General features: G+C 40.9%; 1 protein-coding gene across 1 annotated transcript in view; it reads left to right on the top strand.

Annotated features, from left to right (window-relative positions):
• DAPP1 (dual adaptor of phosphotyrosine and 3-phosphoinositides 1) overlaps positions 1–23,157 on the top strand; it is a 994,374-nt gene that overhangs the window by 519,327 nt on the left and 451,890 nt on the right. The window contains exon 5 of the mRNA XM_044061206.1: positions 17,541–17,588. Coding sequence (XP_043917141.1) covers positions 17,541–17,588 — 48 coding nt within the window. The remainder of the gene's footprint in view (positions 1–17,540; positions 17,589–23,157) is intronic.

The raw sequence follows: 23,157 nt of genomic DNA, 5'->3' as shown, positions 1-23,157 counted from the left end.
TGTAGTCCAGGGAGGTATGTCTCAGGTCATTCACACTAGCATGGACAATGACCGAGTCATATTTGTACTTGTCTTGGAGTGACCTGAGTGTTTGTATTATGTGGCGGATCCTGGCGCCCGACAGGCAGCTCACCGTGACCTTCTCCTTGTTCAGCGGGACGTCAGTGTGCCTGATGATAGAGTATCAGGTGTGTTGTTTAGCCTTAAGGGCTGTGACTGTTCGGCACACTGTCTTTGTGAGCTATGTGTTGCACGTGTTTTGTTTTGGGGTAGCAGTTGCTTGGGTGTCTGCTTTGGAGGTCTCTGCTGCTTAGGCAGATTTTTATTTAGAGCCTCCAAGTATGTTTTTGTGTGTTTATGTGTTTGGTTTGCTGTCGTGGTAGGTCTATGTGAGACTGGAATTGTAGTGAGTGTGGTTTCCTTCTCCTCCTGACTGGTTACGCCAGTACTGAGCTGAGAGAGCTTAGCCTCCAGCTTGGCTATATGGTTGCATCTCTCACATGTGTTGGAATTTGTTGGGAGGAGGAGAGGGTTGTTTGTGTACATAACATTGCCTCAAGATTCCCAGATTCACCAGCTGGACCGGAGAGGAGATTGACAACTGACCTTTGGACATGCTAGAATACTATTGGGAATTCCTTTATAATTGAAAAAAAGGCCAATAGTGAACAAGGTACTCAAGGGGAGTTTGTGAGGGTGTAGTGCTTTTAATTTTTTAGTGCTGACTTATATAATTGCTTTAGTGAGCAAGTCCCAGGTAACTTAAATGCAATGTGTTACAGGTAACTTAAATGCAAAAACGACAAACAGTAACTTTCTTTCAAGTGAAACAAGGAAATAAGTACAGTAAGCAATGCAGATATCACTAGGTGAAGTTTGATTAGTAGTGGTGCAGTGAATAAGCACCTCCCCTGCTAAAGCCTTGGAACAGGCATAAGAAGCTCAACATCCTACTAACCCAGGAAGAATAATCAACCAGATCTCACCAGTCCTTTGCCCGTAGAATCTAAATCACTGTAAGGAGAAACTCTAGGATTATAAGTACCTCTTCTTGCTAAAGCCTCAGGACATACATAAGAAGGCCAGCAACCTACTCAACCAAGAAATGTAATCAGTTAGCTCACAACAGTCCTTTGCAATTTTTCATCACCTCCCCCTGCTAAAGTCTTTTGACAGACACAAAAAGACCAACATCCTTGTAAGTAGGGATCAAGCTTTTTATTATTTAATTATTTAGTTTACGTTTCATCATCAGTCCATTTTTTCCCCATTTTTCTACATGGGGTTAGGGTATCATGTTAACTGTCGCCAACTCTCTCGATTCAGTGCCACACTCCTGCCTTCTTCAATACTCATGCCTGACTGTCGCAGATCTTCTTTCACACAATCCCTCCACCTCTTTGCTGGACATCCTCGATTCCTCTTACGTTCTTCCTGTCTGCCCCAAATCTTCCTCACCAGATTGTCTTCTGCTTTTCTACACGTGTGCCCAAACCACCGTAATCTGTTCTCTTTGATCTTTTCTGCAATTGTAGCTTCTTTGGCTTCTGCTCTTATGTCCTCATTTCTTTGTCTGTCCCACAGTGTGCATCCTACTACCTTTCTCAGGCACTTCACTTCTGTCACCTCTAGCTTCTTCAACTGTTCTGCCTTTATTGCCCAGGTATTTGTACCATACAGTAGTACTGGTCACACCACTGTCTTGTACACATTACTCTTCAGCTTCTTTGGCATTCTTCTGTCATAGACTACACCTGATACTCTGCCAGTTGCCTGCAGCCCCTCTGATTCTTGCTTTGACCTCTTCATTCAGGCTACCCTTCTCCTCAACTACCCCTCCCAGATACTTGAAGCTGTTTACCTGTTCCACTATCTTCCCTTCTATCTCTATTCTCAGCTTCTTCTGATTTCCCCAATTTGCTGCTATTACCACTGTCTTATCTGTGCTTAGATTCATCCCATGTGCCTTCAGTTTTGCATTCCATTCTCCTATCCTTTGCGGAAGTTTTAGCTCAGAGTCTCCCTGTACTGCCACATAATCTGTATACAGCAGCTTTGTGGCTCCATCCCCCCCAACCTGTTTACTAATGTAGTCCATCACCAGTATGGACAGCAGTGGGCTCAGAGCTGAACCCTGATGTACACCCACTCCCACTGGGAATCCCTTTGTGAGACCGAACACTGTTCGTACTTGAGTCATTGGGTCTTTGTACATAGCCTACACTAATTCTACCAATGTTTCTGGGACTTCAAACCACCGCAGTACTGTCCAGATCAGCTTTCTTGAGACCTTGTTATATGCTTTTTCCAAGTATATGAATGCCCAGTTGGACTCTCCCCTCATCTCTAGCTTCTTCTCAAGTATCTATCTCAATGTAAACATTGGGTCAGTTGTGCTGCATGCTGATCTGAATCCAAACTGCTCATCTCCCATATTACATTCTGTTACTCTGCATATCTGTTTATCAATCACCCTCTACAGAACTTTCATGCAATGTGAGTAGTTTGATGCCTCTCTACTGGCCACAGTTGTGGATGTCCCCTTTGTTCTTGTACACTGGCATGAGTATACTTATTCTCCAGTCATCTGGGATACGCCTTTCTCTCCACACTGCTGTTAGTACCCTCAGGAGCCATTTCTCCCCTATCTCACCCAGCATCTTTATCATATCTGCTGTGACCTCATCTGAGCCTGCTGCTTTCCCAGACTTCATCTTTCTTAGTGCTGTTCTTACTTTTTCTAGGGTGGGCTCCTCCTCTTCTCTCATCATAGGCTTTTTCTGGGGCAGTACAGCTTTTGTGGGGTTTTCTTCATTCAGAAGCTGCGGGAAATACTCCTTCCATCTGTCTTTGATGTCCTCTGGACTGGTGAGCAGGTTGTTGCTGGTATCCCTTATGAAGGGTATCTGACTATATTTTTTATCTTTGCCTTGCAACCTGATATAGTTTCTTTGTGCCCCTTACTGAGTCACTATCCAGAAGTGGGTACAGTGCCTCCGATGCCATATTCTTTGCTATTCCAACTTCTTTCTTAGCTTTTTTATTAGCCAACCAGTAGCCTTCCTAGCCTGGTCAGTCTTTTCTGTCTTCCACTTCTTCCTGCACTCTTTCTTTTTTCTGATGACTTCCTGGACTACTTCATTCCACCACCAGCTTTCCTTGTGTACCTCATTTCCATACCTGACTCTGCCACATATCTTTTCTGTAGTCCTAACACATGCTGTTTTTAGGCACTGTCATTCTTCTTCAACTCCACCTATTTCTTCTTCTTCTTGGGGTGCTAGAGCCCTAAGTAATTCCTTGAACTGTTGTACTTTCTCTCCAGTCAACTTCCAGGTCTTCAGCCTCGTCTCTGTAGACCTTAGATCCTTTTCTGACCACTGCTTGCAGCTGATTGTGGCAACTAGTGGTTTACGCTGTGGGCTGACTGTTTCACTGGGGATGACTTTCCAATCATGGAATTCTACCCCATTGCCTTTTCCTTACTAGGAGGAAGTCTACCCGAGTTGCATGTTGACTAGCCTTGTATGTGATCTTGTGACTCTCTCTTTCTGAATTGTGTGTTGGCTAGTATCAAGCCATTTGCCAGACAGAAGTCTAGAATGGCTTCTCCTCCTTTATTGCTGTTGCCACACCCATGTGCTCCCAGGCAATCCTCGTATCCTGTTCTGTCTTTCCCGATATGTGCATTCTCATCGCCCATTATCAACACCAATTCATGTTGTCCTGCTTTATCTAGTAGGTCCTGCAATTGCTGTCTGAATGCACTCTTGTTTTCACTATCACAACCCTGCTGTGGGTATAGGCTAAGATTATGAATACTTCCCTATCATTACACTGGAGTCTGACTGCCATGAGTCTGTCATTAATTCTGATGATATCCCTTACTGCCTTCTTAAGCCCCTCTCTCACCACAATTCCTACACCATTACTAGCCTGCCCTCCACCTGAGTAGTAGACTCTGGATCCCAAGCCAAGTGGCTTTGCTGCACTCCCCTTCCATTTCATCCCGTGAATACATAGGATATCCAGCCTCCTCATGTCATCCACTTCCAAGCTGCATCCTATCAGTGAACCTAAATTAAGCGTAGCAATTCTCAGTTCATGTTTGGCAGGTTGGTTGGTTTTACGTCCAGCTTTCGCTCAACAGAGCTATCCCAGGTAACCCAGGCTGGGCAACTAGACACTGACCAGCCAGTAGATTATTGACCCAGGGCTCTTGGGCTTTTTGGCGGGTGCACACTGGCCAATAAGGGAGCATATGCATTTGTTTACCGGGAAAGTCCGACTGGATACAGTTCCTTTTTCAGTGAAGATCCAGGGAGAAAAGCTTCACATTTACAACAGGACAGTTGTACAAAGTATCAAAACATTACGACAGAATAGTAACACGTAGATACAGTGTAAAACTTAGAGTTCCTTTTACATCAATTTTACATATATAGACTAAGGTCTGTACACATTTCTAATAATAGAGAACACCAATATGTCTGTCTACCAAATAATTTGTGTGTGCATAACTATAAGGAGGTAACATGGGTAAATAATACTATATTATCTGGGAGCGATAATGAAGAGAAAATAGACCAGTTACTAATTGAGAAAAGTTGCTGAAAGTTTTAGGGGCAGAGATTGATTCAGACTAATTATTGTGAAGGAAGAGATGGTGGGAATAAGATAATAAGAATAGGGAAGAGAGGATAGAGGAGTTAGATAGCGGGGGGGGGGGGGAGTTGCAAGAAGGCATTCATAAGTTATCCAGGGTTGGTGCATAAGCATTGCTTTGTATTTGATAATTGGGATTTGAGTCTTTTTTTAAACTGCAGAGCGTTTGTAATTGTATATCTGCCAGCAATGAGTTCTAGATTTTGGCTGTACATGTAGAATAGAGGGAATCTCCAATGCATTGTTGGATTTGGTAACTTTTAAGAAGGATTTATTATTTGAGCATAAAGACTGGCTACTGATGTAGGGAATTAATAGGTTTTGCAGGGCAGGGTTTTTTTCAGGTTGATTTAGAAGTGTATGGGCCAAAGTAAGCTGGTTATAAGTTAAGAGCTGGGTAGTTCTAGCCAGTTAAGTTGTTTGAGTGCAAGGCAATGGTTTGCTCTAAAGTTGGAGTCTGTTGCAGACTTTACAGTCTTATTGTAGCAGGTATCTAATTTTGCTAGGTCTGATTTTTTTTAGGTTTGTCAGAATGGGTGAGGCATATACAAGTGTGAAAATCAGATGTGTTCTTGCAGTGTTAGCTTTTGTGCTATTAGTTACATATTGTTTATTTCTGTAAAGAGTATCAAGGTTTTTATTTACGTTTTTGACTGTTTGGGTTAAGTGTAGGTCAAATTTCATAGTGTTGTCAGTAACAACACCCAGAAGTTCAGTCTGGGATACTGGAGAGATGGTGGTATTTTTTCTACATGTGATCTTAAATGGAGAGAGGGGATCTATAGCTCTATTGGTTTGGAATGTCATGGGTTTGGTCTTGTTGGGGTTTAGAATAAGCTGAGCTTTGGAAAGCCACAACGTTCATCGCGTTACCCTGCTGCAGTCATCACACTTGGGTTATCCTGTCGTCAGGCGGTCCCGCAGTCGGCCGGAATTCCAAAGTCTTGGTCCGGCGTCGGTTGCTGTTGCTTCTTCCCTGACGTCAGTGCGCCAGGGGTATATATATATATATATATATATATATATATATATATATATATATATATATATATATATATATATATTGCATCCGACGCCATTTTCGCCAGTCTTTCTTGCTGCGCAGTGCCCGAAGCAGAAGCAGTTCGCAAGTGCCGGTCGGCCGACACCTGAGATTTTCGAAGTCGAATTTCAGATCTGAAGTCTTCAATAAAGCTAAGTACCCCGTTGGGGAAACTTTTCTTGCCTCAGACCGATGTCAGAAAAAGTTCATTGTATTTCTTGTGGGAAGCAAATACCTCATAAGGATTTTCATTCTTACTGCATACCTTGCCTAGGCCCAGACCACGACGTCACTGGTTGTCATTTTTGTGCTAGGTTTAATAAACGTACTATAAAAAGATGCTTTGATTTTGCACGACACTACTTCGGTAGAAAATTTAACTACACAATGCCGTTGGAGCAACCGAATACCGGCGTGCACAAAAAACGCAAGGATAAGGACAGGCAGCCTAGACCCAAGCCAGAGTCCGAGGCTTCGGCTGGACCGGTCTCCGTTTCACCGGTCTTCAGTGAGGCTCTGACGCAGCCCCTGACTACCGCAGATTTGGAACCCGAGACCGCTTCGGAGCCTTTGGCGGAGAGTGCTAGGCCGACGCAGCCATTTTGTTTAGCCCCTACCGACGACACTGCAGAAAGAGATGTCGGTGCTGCAGAAACACCTTCAGTTTCTGAAGGCGTTTTCAGACTGACGACGCTCACCATAAAAACATATCCTAAGCTTAAGACTCCTACTAAACCTAAAAAGACTGCACTTCAGTCTCCAGTTCAAGGCCCCATGCCTAAGAAACAGATGCTCAAAATGGCTGAAGATTTGATCTCTTTAATCAGGGGTTCCCAACCCCCACTCAACAAAAGGCCTAGGCAAGAGGAAGATTATGCCTCCTCTGATCAAGTGTCTATTTCCTCAGGCTCCTCTGAGGACCAAGATTACTCCTTCTCCCCTTATGAAGATTCTGATGCTGAGGATTCTATTCCCTCAGCTTCTCCTCTTGAAGACTACTCCTTTGGGGAAACTTTACACACTATGAGGGAACATTTTCACTGGGAAGGTCAGGACTACTCTGACTCAAAGAAAAGGCTCAGAGAGTTTCTCTTACTCCCCCAGCACAGACCACTTGCCATTCCCCCAGTTTTAGACATTGTGGATGATGTTTACTTAGAATCCAGTTTGAACCCAGATTCTCTGCCTCCTGCTCCAGCCAAACCTGACAGGTACTATAGAGTGCCTGATTCCCACAAATTCCTTTATAAAAACCCTGTTGCTGATCCAGAGACTATCCCCCAGGGTCCCAAAGGGGCTAAGGCTTCTATGGCAAAAAATCCTGTACCCTCTGAAAGGGACTCCAGAGCACTAGACAGGTGGGGGGAAAAAGGTTTACACTCAGCCACTCTAGCTATGAGGGCACTAAATTGCCAATTTAACATGCTAAAATATAAGCAATTTCTAATGTCTCAGTTAAAACAAAAAATGAGCACACTCCCTCAACAGTCTGAATTGAAAGAAATGCAAGATCTGTTGCATGCAACTGAACAAGTGGGCAAACATACTTTACAATGTGGGTTTGATTCTTTGGAGGCTTCCTGCAGAGCAGCTGTCACTGGGTATGTTATACGTAGGCATGCTTGGTTAAAGGAACAAACTCTGCCTGATCATGTTAAAGCAAAGCTTCTAGATGCTCCCTTACAGCAGGATGTTCTTTTTGGAGTTAAAGCAGAATAAGTCTTAAAGAAAATGAAGGATAAGGCAAAATCTATGCAGACAGTCAAAAATTTTCTACAGGTACAGCCCCCTCGCTTCAGCAGAAATTGGCCAACAAAAAATTGGTCCTTTCCGGCTATTGACAGACCACAGACTGATAAATACAGACGTCCAAGAGGCAGAGGACAACCACAAGCCCAATACAAACCTCTACAATGGGGCACTGCAACACAGAAGGGAGGAGAAGACAGGTCCCAAACTACCAGAAGGCAAACTCAATGACTTGCACCTCATCTGGCCAAGCAACACTCTCTTGGCAGCCCCCTTGGGAGGAAAACTCACACTTTTTTCAGACAACTGGCACATTGTCACAAAGGACAAATGGGTCTTAGACATAATTTCACGAGGATACAGATTCCATTTTCACACCTTGCCAATGAAAAGAGGAATGCCAAACCTGCCACAAAATCAATGGGCAGAGGCACAAAAACAAATTACAGCTCTCATGGACATGAGAGCCATTCAACTGGTACCTACACGAGAGCAAGGCCAAGGATTTTACTCGACTCTTTTTAGTTCCCAGAAAGGACAATGCCTGGAGACCAATTCTGGACCTTTCAATTCTAAACACCTTCTTACAAGTACCCAAATTCAAGATGCTAACACTACAGCAGCTTCTTCCCATGTTGGGCAAGAAAGCATGGCTAGTAACGTTGGACCTCAAGGAGGCATACCTGCATGTCCCTATCAGACAAAGTTGCAGAAGATACCTCCGTTTCATTGCAGGTTCAACCCATTATCAATTCTCTGCACTGCCCTTTGGCTTTTCTACTGCACCCAGGGTCTTCACAAAATGCCTGGCACCAGTAATTGCATACTGCAGACAAAGAGGAATTCAAATATACCCATACCTGGATGACTGCCTCATCCAAGCAGAAAGCAAGGACATTCTCTTACAAAATCTGGCTTTTGTAAAACATCTTCTAAGTTGTCTGGGGTACACAGTAAACGAAAAGAAATCAAAACTAGTACCCTCACAAAATATGACATTCCTGGGTGCCAGCTTGAATACAATGGCCCAGAAGGCTTATCTGACGCCAGACAAACAAATACAACTGACTCAATATTTCAAAACAATTGCAACAAAGACCCAACTACCTGCAAGAAAAATTCTGTAGGCCTTGGGCTTCATGGCATCTTGCATACTACTAATACCATTTGCAAAGCTGCATATGAGGAAATTACAGTGGTACCTAAAAAGCGTATGGTCTCAACACAGCCACAGCTTGGACACAATATCTCTTACTCCCTGCCTACAACAGGAGTTTCTATGGTGGTCACAGGCATGTCACCTCAACAAGGGTCAGTCTTTCACCTTGCCCCCAGCCAGGCAAACTATGACAACAGATGCATCGGACTACGCCTGGGGGGCACACATGGCAGGACAGTGCGTTCAAGGCGTATGGACTGCAGATCAAAGGAATCTGCACATCAATGAAAAAGAGATGCTAGCTGTACAGAATGCTCTGACAGCCTTCAAGAATCTATTACATCCAGGACAACTTAGAATAAGGACGGACAACACCACAGTAATGTGGTACATAAACAAACAAGGGGGTACACACTCCTACCCTCTATGCAGGCAAGCAATGACCTTGTGGAACACAGCTCTGGCTTACCAAGTTCAGTTACAAGCTCAATTCCTGCCAGGAAAAAAGAACACATTGGCAGACGACCTCAGCAGAAACATCATGGATCCCCACGAGTGGAAACTAGATCCACAAGTATTTGCCATGATAACTCAAAAATGGGGCTTTCCAGACATAGACCTGTTTGCCAGTCCTCAAAACTATCAGCTAACAAAATTTTGTACAAGGACACTTCACCATCAAGCTTGGAAAGTGGACGCACTCTCATTCAGTTGGAAAAACCTGACAGTATATGCCTTCCCTCCATTGCCTCTCCTCACAAAGGTGCTTCTGAAAGTCAGAAAGGAGAGACCACGACTGATACTCATAGCCCCAGACTGGCCACGCCAGCACTGGTACCCACTATTGAGGAATAAGGTCCAGGGCCCACCTTGGATTTTACCACAAATTGCCCATTTGCTCACACAGAAAAACAATCAGATTCTTCACAGCCAGCTCAAAACCTTAAATCTGGCTGCATGGCAAATCACCTAAGCATCCAGCCAGCTCCTCTTTCCCAAAAAGTTATGGATGTTATTCTTGAAGCTAGGAGGCCCAGCTCCAGGAAGGCCTACTCGGACAAATGGAAAAGGTTTTGCACCTGGAACCAAGCTAAAGGCCAAAACACACTTCAGCCTCACATGCCTCAGATTCTACAGTATTTAACTGAGATGTTGCACAAAGGACTTTCTTTTTCTTCCATTAAAATCCATGCATCAGCTATTTCAGCCCACTACAATACAGATCCACCCTTATTTTCACATCCACTTCTAAGGCAGTTCCTCAGAGGGGCAAAAAACATTAGGCCCCCCAGGAGAGCACCTACACCAACATGGGACCTCAATTTTGTTCTGGAAAAACTTACGCTACCTCCCTTTGAACCAGCTTTCTCTGCAGATCTACAGTTTTTATCATTGAAGACTGCCCTGCTGCTAGCAATAACTTCAGCTAGAAGAGTCTCAGAGCTGCAGGCACTAATGGCAGTGGAACCTTTCCTCATTTTCCATCAAGACAGAGTTTCTCTATGAACTTAATCCTTCCTTCATGCCTAAGGTGGTTTCCAGTGTGGCTTTAAATCAAACCATCCACTTACCCACCTTATTCCCAAATCCACAGAACAAAGGAGAAAGACTCCTGCATTCCTTGGACATTCACAGGCAACTTCGTCACTACTTGGATAAAACTAAGATTTTCAGAAAATCTGACCAGCTGTTTGTATCCTGTGCTACAGCTTCACAAGGGAAGGCTATATCAAAACAAACCATTTCCAAATGGATAGGACATTGCATTCGTTTTTGCTGTACCCATCATGGAAAACCAGTTCCTGCTACCATTAGGCCCCACACTACTAGGGCAACAGCTACATCTACAGCCTTCCTCAGGGGGGTTCCAACCAAGGAGATTTTGGAAGCTGCAACTTGGAGTTCAGTACACACCTTTACCAAACACTATCACTTACCACTTTACTCTAAGACTAGAGCTGGCTTCACCACTGCAGTTCTGTAGGGCCTTCTAGCCTCCTCTAACCTGACTCCTCCACCCATCCTAAGCTTTGGGATTCTACCCAAGTGTGATGACTGCAGCAGGGTAACATGATGAACATAGTACAGTTTTGTACCTACCATAAATGTAGATGTTCGAGTGTACACCCTGCTGCAGTCCAGGTTACCCTCCCTCTATCCCCCCTGCTCTAACTGGCTAAATCTCTACAATACCTTCCTGATGTATTTGCTTATAGCTGGGGGGATTTTGTGTTTGTGCAAAAATTGCTTAATTTGATACTAATTACTGACCACCTTTTTGGGGGCACCTGACATCTGGGGCAAGAAAAACTGAAGAAAATGGCATTGGATGCAATATATATACCCCTGGCGCACTGACGTCAGGGAAGAAGCGACAGCAACCGACGCCGGACCAAGACTTTGCAATTCTGGCCGACTGCAGGACCGCCTGACAACAGGATAACCCAAGTTTGATGACTGCAGCAGGGTGTACACTCTAACATCTACATTTATGGTAGGTACAAAACTGTAATTTTCCACTGCTGCATTAGTTGTAACTGTTGGAGTAGATGATGCAGCACATATTAATGTAGAATCATCTGCATATTGGACTAGGGAGGCATGCAGGGTAGCAGTGTGTAAATTTCTAGTGAAAAGGAGGGGACCTAGAATGGAACCTTGAGGTACACCCAGAGTAATGAGCAGTAGAGAAGATGTACTTTGTTGCCATTTTACAGCTTGCTGGTACCCTGTTAAGTAGTTTTTAAACCAAGTAATTGTGGATTGACTAAGGCTTAGTTCTAAGAGTACTTGTATAACTTTGCTATGAGAAGTGGTATTGAATGCTTTTGATAGATCTAGAAAGATGGAGGATACTATTTTACTGCTGTTCCTATGTTGATTAATGATGTTTGTGAAGTAGTGCACTGGTAGGGCCAAAATCCATGTTGGATTTTGGCTATCAGGTTATCAAGGAGATACTGCATAATTTGTTAGTGGATGTATCTTTCTAGAACTTTATACAGGAACAACAATATAGCTATTGGCCTTTATTTGGACAGTTTTAATGATTTTCCCCCTTTGTATAGTGGAATGATGTGTGAAATTTTCTAGATTGCTGGTACATTTTGTTCTGAGATGGATCAGAATATTAAGATGGTTGGAGATGGCATCAGCAGCGAAATTGAGATATTCACCTGGTAGGTTATCAGCTGATAGGGTTTTTGGTTTGTGTTTTTTTAGTTTTTTTATAGTGTCTGTCTGTATAGGCTGGAAATCAAAGGTGCTGCTATCTGGGCTTGCTGTGGGAATTTCTGTGAAGGTGGTGGAACAGTTATTTGTGATGGCTAGTATGGACTGTGTGAAATATGTGCTAAACTGCATAGCTATTGAGCCTGAGTTGTTAGTGGTTATAGGGGTGGGGGTACTGGTGTTTCCAGCTTGTAGGATTTTATTAATAGCAGATCAAAACGTCTGAGGATTATTTTGATGATTAGTTTGAATGTCTTGGTAGTGATTAATCTTGTTCTGTTTGATTTTTTTTTTTTTTTTAAGCTTTACTTCTAAGTTTTTTTATATGCCTGTTTAGTCACTTGTGTTTTGCTTTTTTGCCACAGATTCTAATCTTTATCCCTCTTTTAATAGTGATCTGGTTTCTTTTGTTAACCATGGAGCATAGCTGATCTTTATTCTTATTGTTCTTGGGGAGCTAGTCTATTCAGAATGTTCAGGAAAGTTAAGTTGAAGTATTATATAGCTTCCTCTAGGGGGGAGATGTTTTATTGGTACCCAATTGCAGAGTTTAAGGGTGGATATTAAAGTCTAAGTGTTAAAGTTTTTTTTTTTGTTCCTAATTTCACAATAGCTGGGTAGTTCCACTGGATTCATTCGCTGCCTAAGTTGAAAAGCTGGAAGATGATTGCTGAGACTATCTGGAAGACAACCAGTATGTAAAGACAGAGAAGGTCTGTTTGTTAATATTCAATCAAGATGGATTGCCTATTTCATGTTTTATCAGTTCTGCTAGGGGCTTGTATGAGTTGGGTGAAGTCATGGAGGTTTATGTGATTTGAAGGGTTTTGAGAGTTACAAGTATTCCAATCTACGATGAAGTCCCCCATAATAATTGTTTCCTGGGAAAGAGAGTTTGAGGACCAGTAGAGGATGTGTTCTAAGGTGGAGATGATGTTACCTGGAGGTATATAGGTTCCAACTATGTTTAACTATTTTTGGAGTTGATCTAAAGTTTTGTAAAGATTACTTCTGCATTATTGAAGTCAGGAGTATTTTGTTGTAGGATCTGTAGAATAAGATTACTTTTAAATAGAATGGCTGTTCCACCTCCTTTTTTGCCCTATCTACCCTATACATTCTGTAACCTGGAGGTAGAATTTCATTACCGTTAATTTCTGAGTTTAACCAGAGTTCAGTAATCTGAGAGATGTCAGGAGAGTAGTGGTTGAGAATGGCATGAAGTTCTTGGGTTTTGTTAACAATACTTCTACTGTTCAAATTTAATAATAGGAGGTCAGATCCTTTCTGAGAGTGGTTTAGTAAACTATGGCTGCCATACTGGGATGTCTGTTGAAATGGTTTGATGTTGGGGCCAGGGTTTGGATGGATATCTACACTGAGGGTTAACTGTGAAGGATGTGTGTTATAGTCTGGAGGTGTTTTACTGTGATTGTGTTATATTTCAGTGAGACATTGGGATTGTTTTGTTATGGTTTTATAGTATAGACAAGCTGATAAATATAAGTAATATTGTAGATTGAGGATAATATTTTAATATTTAATGTTTTTATTTGTGGTGGATAGGGAAATGGAGTATTATAGGGGGGGTGCTGACCCATTGAGAATAATGTGGTATGAGATGAGGTTTGCTGCTATTGTTAGAACTATTATTGCAGTAACATGGATGGGGGGGGATCATGATGATTTATTTAAATGTTAGTGATAGTGATTTTTTGTAAATGTATTGCTGTATTGTAACAGTTGGGAGAGTTATATTAGTTATATGTATTGTCCTCTTGTTATGGTGGAGACTAGTACTATGTAAACATGTTATAATTTAGTTGGGGTGGGTAATAGGACTTATGGGTGTGGCTAGTTTAAAATAAATGAAGGCATAGCGGGGATGTGTGGAAAATGGGGGTAGGGGAGCAGAGTAAGCCTGAGTGCTATTAAATTAATATATTCAAAAAATCTCTTGGTGTTCTGTTGAATGAGAGAAACAATATTTGATTTTGTTTATTCAGTATAAAACTATTGGTATAATTTTTGCCCTGCTTCAAAATCTGAAGGGCTCCACAACTCCACCCCTCACTTCAAAACCCCTGTTGTAACTCATCTTTCACCTTCTTCTCTTTCTCCCTAGGATTGCTTTACTAGCCACTGTATGTAGACCAACTAGTTTAACAGTCCCTTTTTACACTGCAGCTGCTGAAGGAGGGCTAACCACCTTTATATTCCACCAAATAACAACAACAACAAAAAGTTATCAAATTTGAGGTAAGCAACAATGAAGAAAACAGTTAGCTAAAATACAAGGCAGCCTTGTGAGGTGTACATTTGTGTTGGGAGGTGAGCTGGCTACAGAGGCTATAGACTATCTTGTGTTATTCTGATCTATAGTTCCATCCAAGAAATCTGTGTTCCTTCTCCATGGAATATAATCTTACATTCTACCACTGCACAAAGATGGCAGTCCCTGTGATCTAGCCAACTATAGGCATATAGACTTTCTTCCTCTGCTCTCAAAAATACTAAACAAATGCATACAAACCCAAATAATGAAACAACTAGTTCAAAATTACCTCCTCTCACCCATTCAACATGGCTTCACGCTCAACCATAGCACAACCACTACTCTTCTAAACATTATCAGTACTGTCAACTAAACAGAAACAAAAAACATACTAGGACCCTTAGTTAATATTTTTATATGTGAACTTCATAAAGCAACTACCCACACCATCCTTATACAATATGTAGTCAATTCTCCCTTAATCTGTTCAGCTGACAGCCTCAGTTATTTTCAGACAATCAGCCATGGAGCTTTCTCCACTACAGAAAAATTGAATATCAATGACCAACTATTACTAGTTCCCTCAAAACAAACTGTTGCTTTTCTTATTCAAGTCACAAGTTGACTACAAACCAGTTTCATGATCACCTCCATAAAACTCCAACAAACTACTCACACAAAGCTACTTGGGGTAACCATAGACAACGGTGCAAAATTCAACTTACATTTCCATGAAGCTATTAAAACTACAGACACAAAACTTGGCAACCCTATACCATGTAATCCAGTCCATAACTAAACATAGCAGAAAAAACACAACAGTGTATCCTCACCAATCCATACAAATTTCCAGTCAACACAATTATCCAATTTACAGAAATGCTTTAATGAAATAGCCAAAATTGCTTGCAGTCTTCCTTAAAGAACCCAGCACTACACTGTTCTTAAAACTCCCAACTGGCTTGACTTTTCACAGCATCGAAAATATGCCCAGCTACTTATAGCCCACAACCTTTTGAAAAAACAGCCTACGAATCATCAGTTGGTGTTGGCCCCCTACGCCCTTACTAATTTTATATATATATATATATATATATATATATATATATATATATATATATATTATACACACACACCAAGTTTGCTTTAATGAATTGCAAGATACCCTTGGAATGTGTTCGTTATTATTGTGGTTATGTCCCTTTGTGTCTGTAATATTTCACATTTATTTATTTTCTTTAATCAAGTTAGTGGTCTGGTCCACAGGCCTTCTTCAGTCACAGCCTGGGTCATATAGACAAAAAGAGCTTTGTTTTAAGAGTGAATGATAAGTAGCGTTTTTTACACAAGTCATTAAGATAGAGAGTTAATAAATCAGGCATGTTCTACAAAATTCTGGACAGTTTGTTTACTGACTGACTGCTATTTGTTTACCAGGTAAGAGAGCTCCTCTGTTGACCCTTTTCAGACACAGCACAGGATCAACAGCAGAAAACACAGCACTTTACAAAAGTAAAATAAGATAATGAATTTATGTACATACTTCATACAGTTGATATGTATATTCTGCAAGTAAAGTTTAATTACTATAACTGGTTACTGGTGCAGACTTGAATGTTTTTGCCTTTCACCCACTGAGTACCAGGATAGGCTTTTGCTCTCCTACCTAATGGCTTGTTTTAGGCAGAATTTCCAACAGAGGTGCATTTCACTAGAGCTAGACTGACTTATAATGTAGTAATCATTTTGTTATATTTAGCTATTTATTCATTCATTCTCTGTCCTACCAAGCTATGAGAATGCTCCATAAAAACAGATTATATTCCTAGATATTCCAAGGTTTAACTAATCTTATGCCCATTCATGCCTTGCCAGTACCCTCCCTCAGGCAGCACCTGTTTTGTCCAGGAGGGTCATACCAGTAAAACCCAGAGTAAATTTGTGGATACCCTTCCAGTCACTAGTTTATGTTTAAAGTGAATCGCACTGTTTAACACGTTAGGGAAGTTTATGGCAAAGGATTGGGAGGTGCTGACTTAAAAGCATGCCTCTCCAGTGTGCTTTATTTACCTGTTAAAAATTTAGGCCTCTGCTTCAAATATTGCTGAAGATATTGGACTTGTGGAGAAACAGGAGGTCCAGGACAACTGGGTCTCGAATGGGGGTAAGAAAGACAGATCTCCCCTCAGAAGTCTGTAAGGCACTGAATAAAGGGAGAGTTTCCTGCCTTTCTTGTTACCTCAGGGACTCTAGGCCTGTGATTTTATTGCTTAGGAGCCTTTAGGGCCTTTTTAATTGTATGGTATGTTTAGTGAGATACATCCCAAAGGTGGGTGTTGTACTTGATAATTAGTCTGATCAATGCTGACTATAAGGGAGTGATTACTTTTTAAGACTCTGATGATATTCCCTTACCAACTAGATGGGATAAATAAAAAGATTTCATGACAGCTGTTGACACATGACTGTTAAGAGAGGGAGCTATCTGCCCGACAAAATTTTATTTTTGTAGTGGTGTGTGGGATATACAGTACGATGAGGGAAGGAGTTGTGCATCAAAAGTACACTATACTCTCTAGCATTTACTTTGAGCTTACTTTTAGTACACCAAGGGTTTACTTGAGTGAGTTCATTAAGGGGAATTTGGGTATTATAGGGTGACTTAATAACAGCTTGTAGTTTGCAGTCATATAAAGACTTTGTGCCATAGGTCATTGTTCTGCACTTGGGGATCTGAGAAGTAAATTCCAAAAACAAGAGGTCCCAGCACTGAACCTGGAGAGACACTACTGGTCACTTTCATACTTGCTGATGAGGCATCTGCAACTTGCACTGTGTGGGCTCTGTCTTTCAGCCAGTTTGTTATCCAGCTTAACACATATGGATGATTTTTAAAGCAATTAGCGTTTGCATGATACCAGCATAAGGAATGGTACTGAGGATGTTCGCCAGGTCAGGACACACCATCAAGTTCACCATCTACAGCATCTGTAACTCCTCTGAAGAAGTTTACAAGGTTACTTAGAGAGGATGTACTATTCCCAAAGCCCAACTGTTGGAGGTCAAGTCAAAAGAGAGTCTTGACATCACAGTTTATGAGGTTAGTAATGATACACCCCATGGTTTCACAGATGAGGCTTTCTAAAGCTCATTGGATTTTAACTACCCAGGTCAGTTGTAAGGCATCACCACTGTAGTTTACTCCTTGTCAAATCTAGCTATCTTGTAACAGTGTTAAAGTTTAGATTTTAGGTGGTCTGAAGGTTAAATTGGTTGCATAAGCTGTAGTAGTAGTAAATGGTGGTTTGGAATTTACCAGAGTTACTAGAATGCTGCAGCATTTGATGACTGTCAGTGTATGTGATATGGCAACATACGTTATATAATGTGGATTCTGATGCATTTCTTTCATTTTGCAGTTGGGTACAAAAGAAGGGTATCTCACGAAGCAAGGTGGACGAGTCAAGGTAAGATTCATACCAAAGTTTATTTCTAACAAGGTGTTTCTACTTATATTAGGTACAGCGTTTACCACCTTCATAAATTCACTGAACTTGTGCCTGCTATAACTGCATGTTATCCACACAAGATATAATGTCATCTAAATGCAGCTGTAGATTAGGAGGTTTGCTTCACTGATCATATTCTCGTAGGTGTATTTGTTTTACATGGTTGACCTAGGTTTACACAGAAGTTTGATTTTATTTTTAACAACTTTATTTTATTTGAATACTTCTGTGATAGCATAGATTAAAATTAGTTTCTTGCTGATTAATTTAAGAACTACATTACTTTGATCATCGTCATGGTACTGTGTTCTTTAGCATCCTCTGCAGTATTAAAGTGAATATTTTGTGAGAGTGCGTTCACAATTTATTTAACTTCTGAAAATAGCCAAGGCATAATATTTGCTTGTAAAACAGGATAAAAATATCGTAAATCACAAATAAAGTACCAGTGTCTTCTAACCATGAAATTAAAAACGAGCAAAAAACTAGTTTTGCAGGGGTGCAAGCTCTTCCCTGTGCCCTTGTAACTAACATACTAATGTTTAGGTGGCTTAATCTGAAGCTAAGTGTGTACTACCTTACTGAGGTTCAGCAGCCTTGAAATTAGGAGGAGCATAAGTATGTGATATTAGTTTATACCATGATATGATGCTACATGTCAGGAGTGCCATCAGTACATCTACATGCTCCCTTTGAAACAGCTTTCTGCTTAATATCTTTGTTTCTTCATGGACAGTTTCCTGTTAACTGGATTAATTGCATAATCACAGTTGTACAACTGTCAGTTGATCAACTACTGTCAATATTCATTTGTCACCAACTTGTGAGCAGAGATCAATTTCTAAACATATTAAAATGCAAACATCTCATAAACAATTTTCCAAGTAATCATTGCACAGACTAAATCCAGTTGTAAACATCATGCAAAAAATGTTCCTAGTTCATACAAACCAAGGAGAGACATTCTATTAGATAAATTACATCTTTTTAAAATGACAGGCTTAACAAGACATTTTTGTAGACAAATTACATCTTTTTACAATGACAGAATTAACAAAACACTAAATTCCAATGAAGAGGTTTTAGTCTGGCTTGAAGACCTCTAAAGAATATGGAAAGTTCAGACAGTTGCAACATTAGAGGGATATGTCTGCAGCTTTATTGTATATGCAAAGAAATCAGTTACTTGAGAACCTTTGTGAGAACAAAGTTATCTGGTACAATTTTCAGTGTCCGATTCCTCTGGCTCGTTATAATCTGTTTTGATGACTTTTCTCCACCTTCCTTCTGATGCAACTTTAAAGCCTGTCTCTCTTGTTGTCTGTCCTTATTTAATTTGACTTCAAATTCCCTCCCTCTTCTCTTTCATTGCTGTTTTCAATAAGTACAAAAGTATGAATTGTGTAAGCTATTGGAATACTTTGACTGTCCCATCTTATGCCATAGAAGCAGAATACTGATTGCTCACCAAGCCCCAAACAGTGTTGCTCCTGAATTGACTGCCATCTGTCTAAATTGCCTCTGGAAACTCCTACAAGTCTTATCTGTTTTACTAGTGATAACAAGACAATCAAACTGGGAGGTCCTCTGCTTAGACTGCTAAAATTTGAATTAACCATGTTATCTTCCTACCTGCTCTCTGTGCACAGTACACTAACAAGGGTTAACCCTTTTTAAAGTCTGCATCACCTGGGACAAGACTACCATTCACTAGAAATCCATCAGCATATTTGTTGTATTGTACCATAATTGCATACTTATTTTAACACGTATGGACAAGATGCTAGATCAGCCTGCTAATTTCTCTCTGGTTTATTTCTCCAAGTCTTTTGAGTTTCTTATACCTTGACAAGAATGGACCCCATTATGAAGTCAAAGTATGATTAAAGTTAAGACAGTATTGTTTCAGTCTTTCATGTTAGCTAAAAGTGTCTTTGCAGCACCCGCAATGGGCCCGGAATTGACTCCTCCTGCATTTCATATGGAGTTTCATGTATTGGTAGAATATCTAAATAAGACTGTAAACTCTTTTTTTTTATGAGAACCATTGCTCCTACTACTGTTGGAACTATCTGCCTATCCTTCTTCCACACTGCCCTCATTTCTGCCTGCAAATCCTGTTATTTTTATGACCACGTGTCTTATGCAGGGCACTGTAATCATTGGGTGTAGCAATTTCAATGCTCATTGCTACTTTTGTCTTCTTTTCATGGACTACTATAGCTGGTTTTCTCGCATCTATTTTTGAACTGTTGGTAATTTATTTATTTATTTTACATTTGTTTACCAGGAAAGTCTGACTGGATATATGTCCATTTTCAGTGGAGACCCGGGGAGAAAAGCTCTAGAAAGCAGAAGATAAATACATTAGGAACAAAATAAACATTTAGAGATAAGTATAATATGCATTTTTCTGTAGGGTGACAAACATGGATAAAACATTGTAGACAACATCAAAATTATGTGGTTTCAATTTCAGACAATAATACACGGAGTTATGGGCTAAGTGCCTTCAAGAATTCATACACTTATTAGAGTATAAGATTGAAATGCTTAGGGAGAGTTTGCAGGAACAGCAGGTTGTGATTAGTCGGGGTTTAAGCAGGAACACTGCCAATGCTATTGGAAGTGTAGTTTGAGGATTTTTTTGAACTGGGTTAAGGAGGATTGGTGAGTAAGTTTGGCAGGTAGCATATTCCAGGTTTTGCCTACTGAGTTGGCGAATCGCGAGCCTCCAGCCACATTTATGCTCTTAGTTGTTTGTACCAGCACTTTGTCAGCAGAGCATAGTGACCTCAGGTTGCTGTATGGTTTGATGATCTTATTTAGTGCTGGTGTTTTTTTCGGGTTGATATAGTATTTTGTGGGTTATTATAAGTTGGTTGTATCGGAGAAGATTGGGCCACTCTAGCCATCCTAGTTGAGTTAGGTTGATACAATGGTGGGTCCTAGAACCTGTAGCAAATCTAGCAATATGGCTGTAACGACTAGGAAGTTTGGTAAGGGTGGCTTGGTTCAGGTTAGTGAAGCGGGGGGATTCATAGAGGAGGGTAGATAATAGGTGGGACCCGAGCGATAGTGGCTCTTGCAAAAGGAGTGAGGAAGGGTTTGATCCTGTATAGGGAGCCCAGTTTTTTGTTGACAGATTTGATGGTTTTATTGACATGGATATATTTTAGGGCGTTATCGATGGTGACGCCCAGGAGTTTTGTGCGAGTATCTGGGGATATGATTGTGCCATTGTTGGGAACTTATAGTAAAGAATGGTGAGGAGGGTTTGCAGGTGGGGGAAAAGATGAGCAGTTTAGTTTTGTTGGAGTTTAATAGAAGCTGATGGTTTGCAAACCATTTTTCTATATCACTGAAAGTATTCTGGGTTAGGGTTATAAGCTCAGTTGAGGAGGAGGCGGTACATATTAAAGTAGAGTCGTCCGCGTATGGGTGATGGGTGATCCCATGTGATAAAAAGTTCAGCATTCTCTATAATGCTTTCTTGCCCAGGTTTTCAATGCTTCTCAGCTACTTCAATATTGTAATACTTGCACGATCCCAGTGCAACAGTCTTGACAGATTATTGTGCCTTTCAGTATACAGGCCCTTTGCCATTAGTGTGTATCATAGCTAGCAACAAAGATGTGCAACTGTTTCCAATTCTGTTTTACAGAACCTGCATTTATCAGTTTCTCCCACGTATTCAATGATCTTTGTAAACCAATGTGTTCTTAGTCCACTGTCCTGGGCTGGTAATATTAACCTTTCATCCTTTGGTTTAAATTCTCCTTTCCTTAAAGGGAGAGTGTCAAGATTCCTTGCAGATCTCATTGTTTTGATTAAGCTGGTAGGTCAGGTGATCCTATTGTTTACATTCAGACAGCTTTTAGTGTGATGGCTCAGGTTTCAGTACCTTGGGGGAAGGGTAATTTCACTCTTCAGGAAATGCTAACAGTTTCCTCTGTGTGCTCATTTTATTTACAGCCCCATGCTGATAGTAAAACCATATCACTACACTTTGAAATGTAGGGAAGAAGTGCTTATATGAGCTACTGTTTTTTTTTTTTTTTTGCATCTTTCACTTTGGAGGCAGACACAAATGTGATTTTATTTAAAATATTTTCTACAGCACACTTGTTTGGATGTACATCTAATGGAAAAAGATGTAATGGATTTTACTGCTCGTTGATGTGCTTTTACATAATGTCCAACTGCTGTTTGTTTTATGAGAAAAGAGCACCACAACTATGTCCCTAGATGAGCAGTACAGGATGCATTACTGTTGTTGGAAGAGGACTAATCAGAATGTGACAGAAAAAAAGGTGCACTGTTACATTAGAAGCACTCAATAGCTAAGTCAGCTTTCAATAGTAGACATGTAGACTGACTACTGTTCCACATTGCTAAAGAATTATCCCTGGTCCTAACATGCAAACAGTGCTTTAGGAAGGTCATCTGTAAAGGGTCTATATCAGATAACTGAAAGTTGTTTTCAGCGAACACTCACATGAGCGAAAATACTGGAAATCGAAAGAGTGTTTGTGGGGTCTGGTACAGTGAGGACTGGGATGTTTGCCCTTTCCTCACTGTAGTGCAAGCTCAGAGTTGGAATATATAGTTAGAGGGGGTGTGGGGGGCACAGCCCCCTACAATAAAGAGTTCGATGTCCAGCGTTTTTGCTCATGTGAGCATTCGCTGAAAACAATTTTTGGTTTTCTAATATAGACCCATCTGTAAAACCGTTCAGCATGGGTACCACCCAGAAAGAATTTTAGTGAGCTTATTCAAGAATGCTGTAAAATCTGAACTCTCCTAAAGCTGTGTTAATATACACAGACAATATTTTTTTCTTTTCTGCTTGTTTATGCAGCTTACCACATTGCATTACAAATCATATGCAACCTAAAAGCTCACTGTGCCATCACTACAAAGTTTCAGAAAGTGGATGAAATGCATTCCTCCTGTCTAACAAACACCATACCAAAAGGAATCAGGGTTTGCAATAAACGTATAAAAGGCTGTTTTATAATCCCAACTCACATGTCATTGAAAAATAACATACCAAACATAAACGAAGGGTACCTGCAAGCTGTTGAAAAGTGATATAAAAACAACGCCCCTTTTGGTATGTACCTCACAAGACATCTACAACAACTGGAAAGGCCGCAAAAATACCTCACAAAGAGGATTACTGGGCTCAAACAGATGCCTTACGCAGACCGTCTCAAAAAACTCCAGCTTTACTCTTGTCGCATATCGCCTACTCAGAGGCGATCTCTGCCTAACATACAAAGCTATGTCAAACCCAGAGCTTTTGGACATGCTCCACTTAAAGAAATCCCAATCCCTCTGAGCTACACGCTCTAGGGACCTAAACCTTGTCACCACAATAAACAGAACATGCTGGAGGGATAGATTCCTGTCCCAGAGACTTCCCATACTCTGGAACAGACTACCTATCTTTGTCAAACAGAGCTCCTCATTAACACTATTCAAGAAAAATCTTGATGATTGGATGGGGAATAGGAAATTCACC

This window comes from Protopterus annectens, chromosome 2.part0, assembly GCF_019279795.1.
Source record: "Protopterus annectens isolate FY-2018-M chromosome 2.part0, PAN1.0, whole genome shotgun sequence".
In the NCBI taxonomy this organism is placed as follows: domain Eukaryota; kingdom Metazoa; phylum Chordata; order Ceratodontiformes; family Protopteridae; genus Protopterus; species Protopterus annectens.
This window is presented reverse-complemented; position numbering and strand designations above follow the sequence as displayed.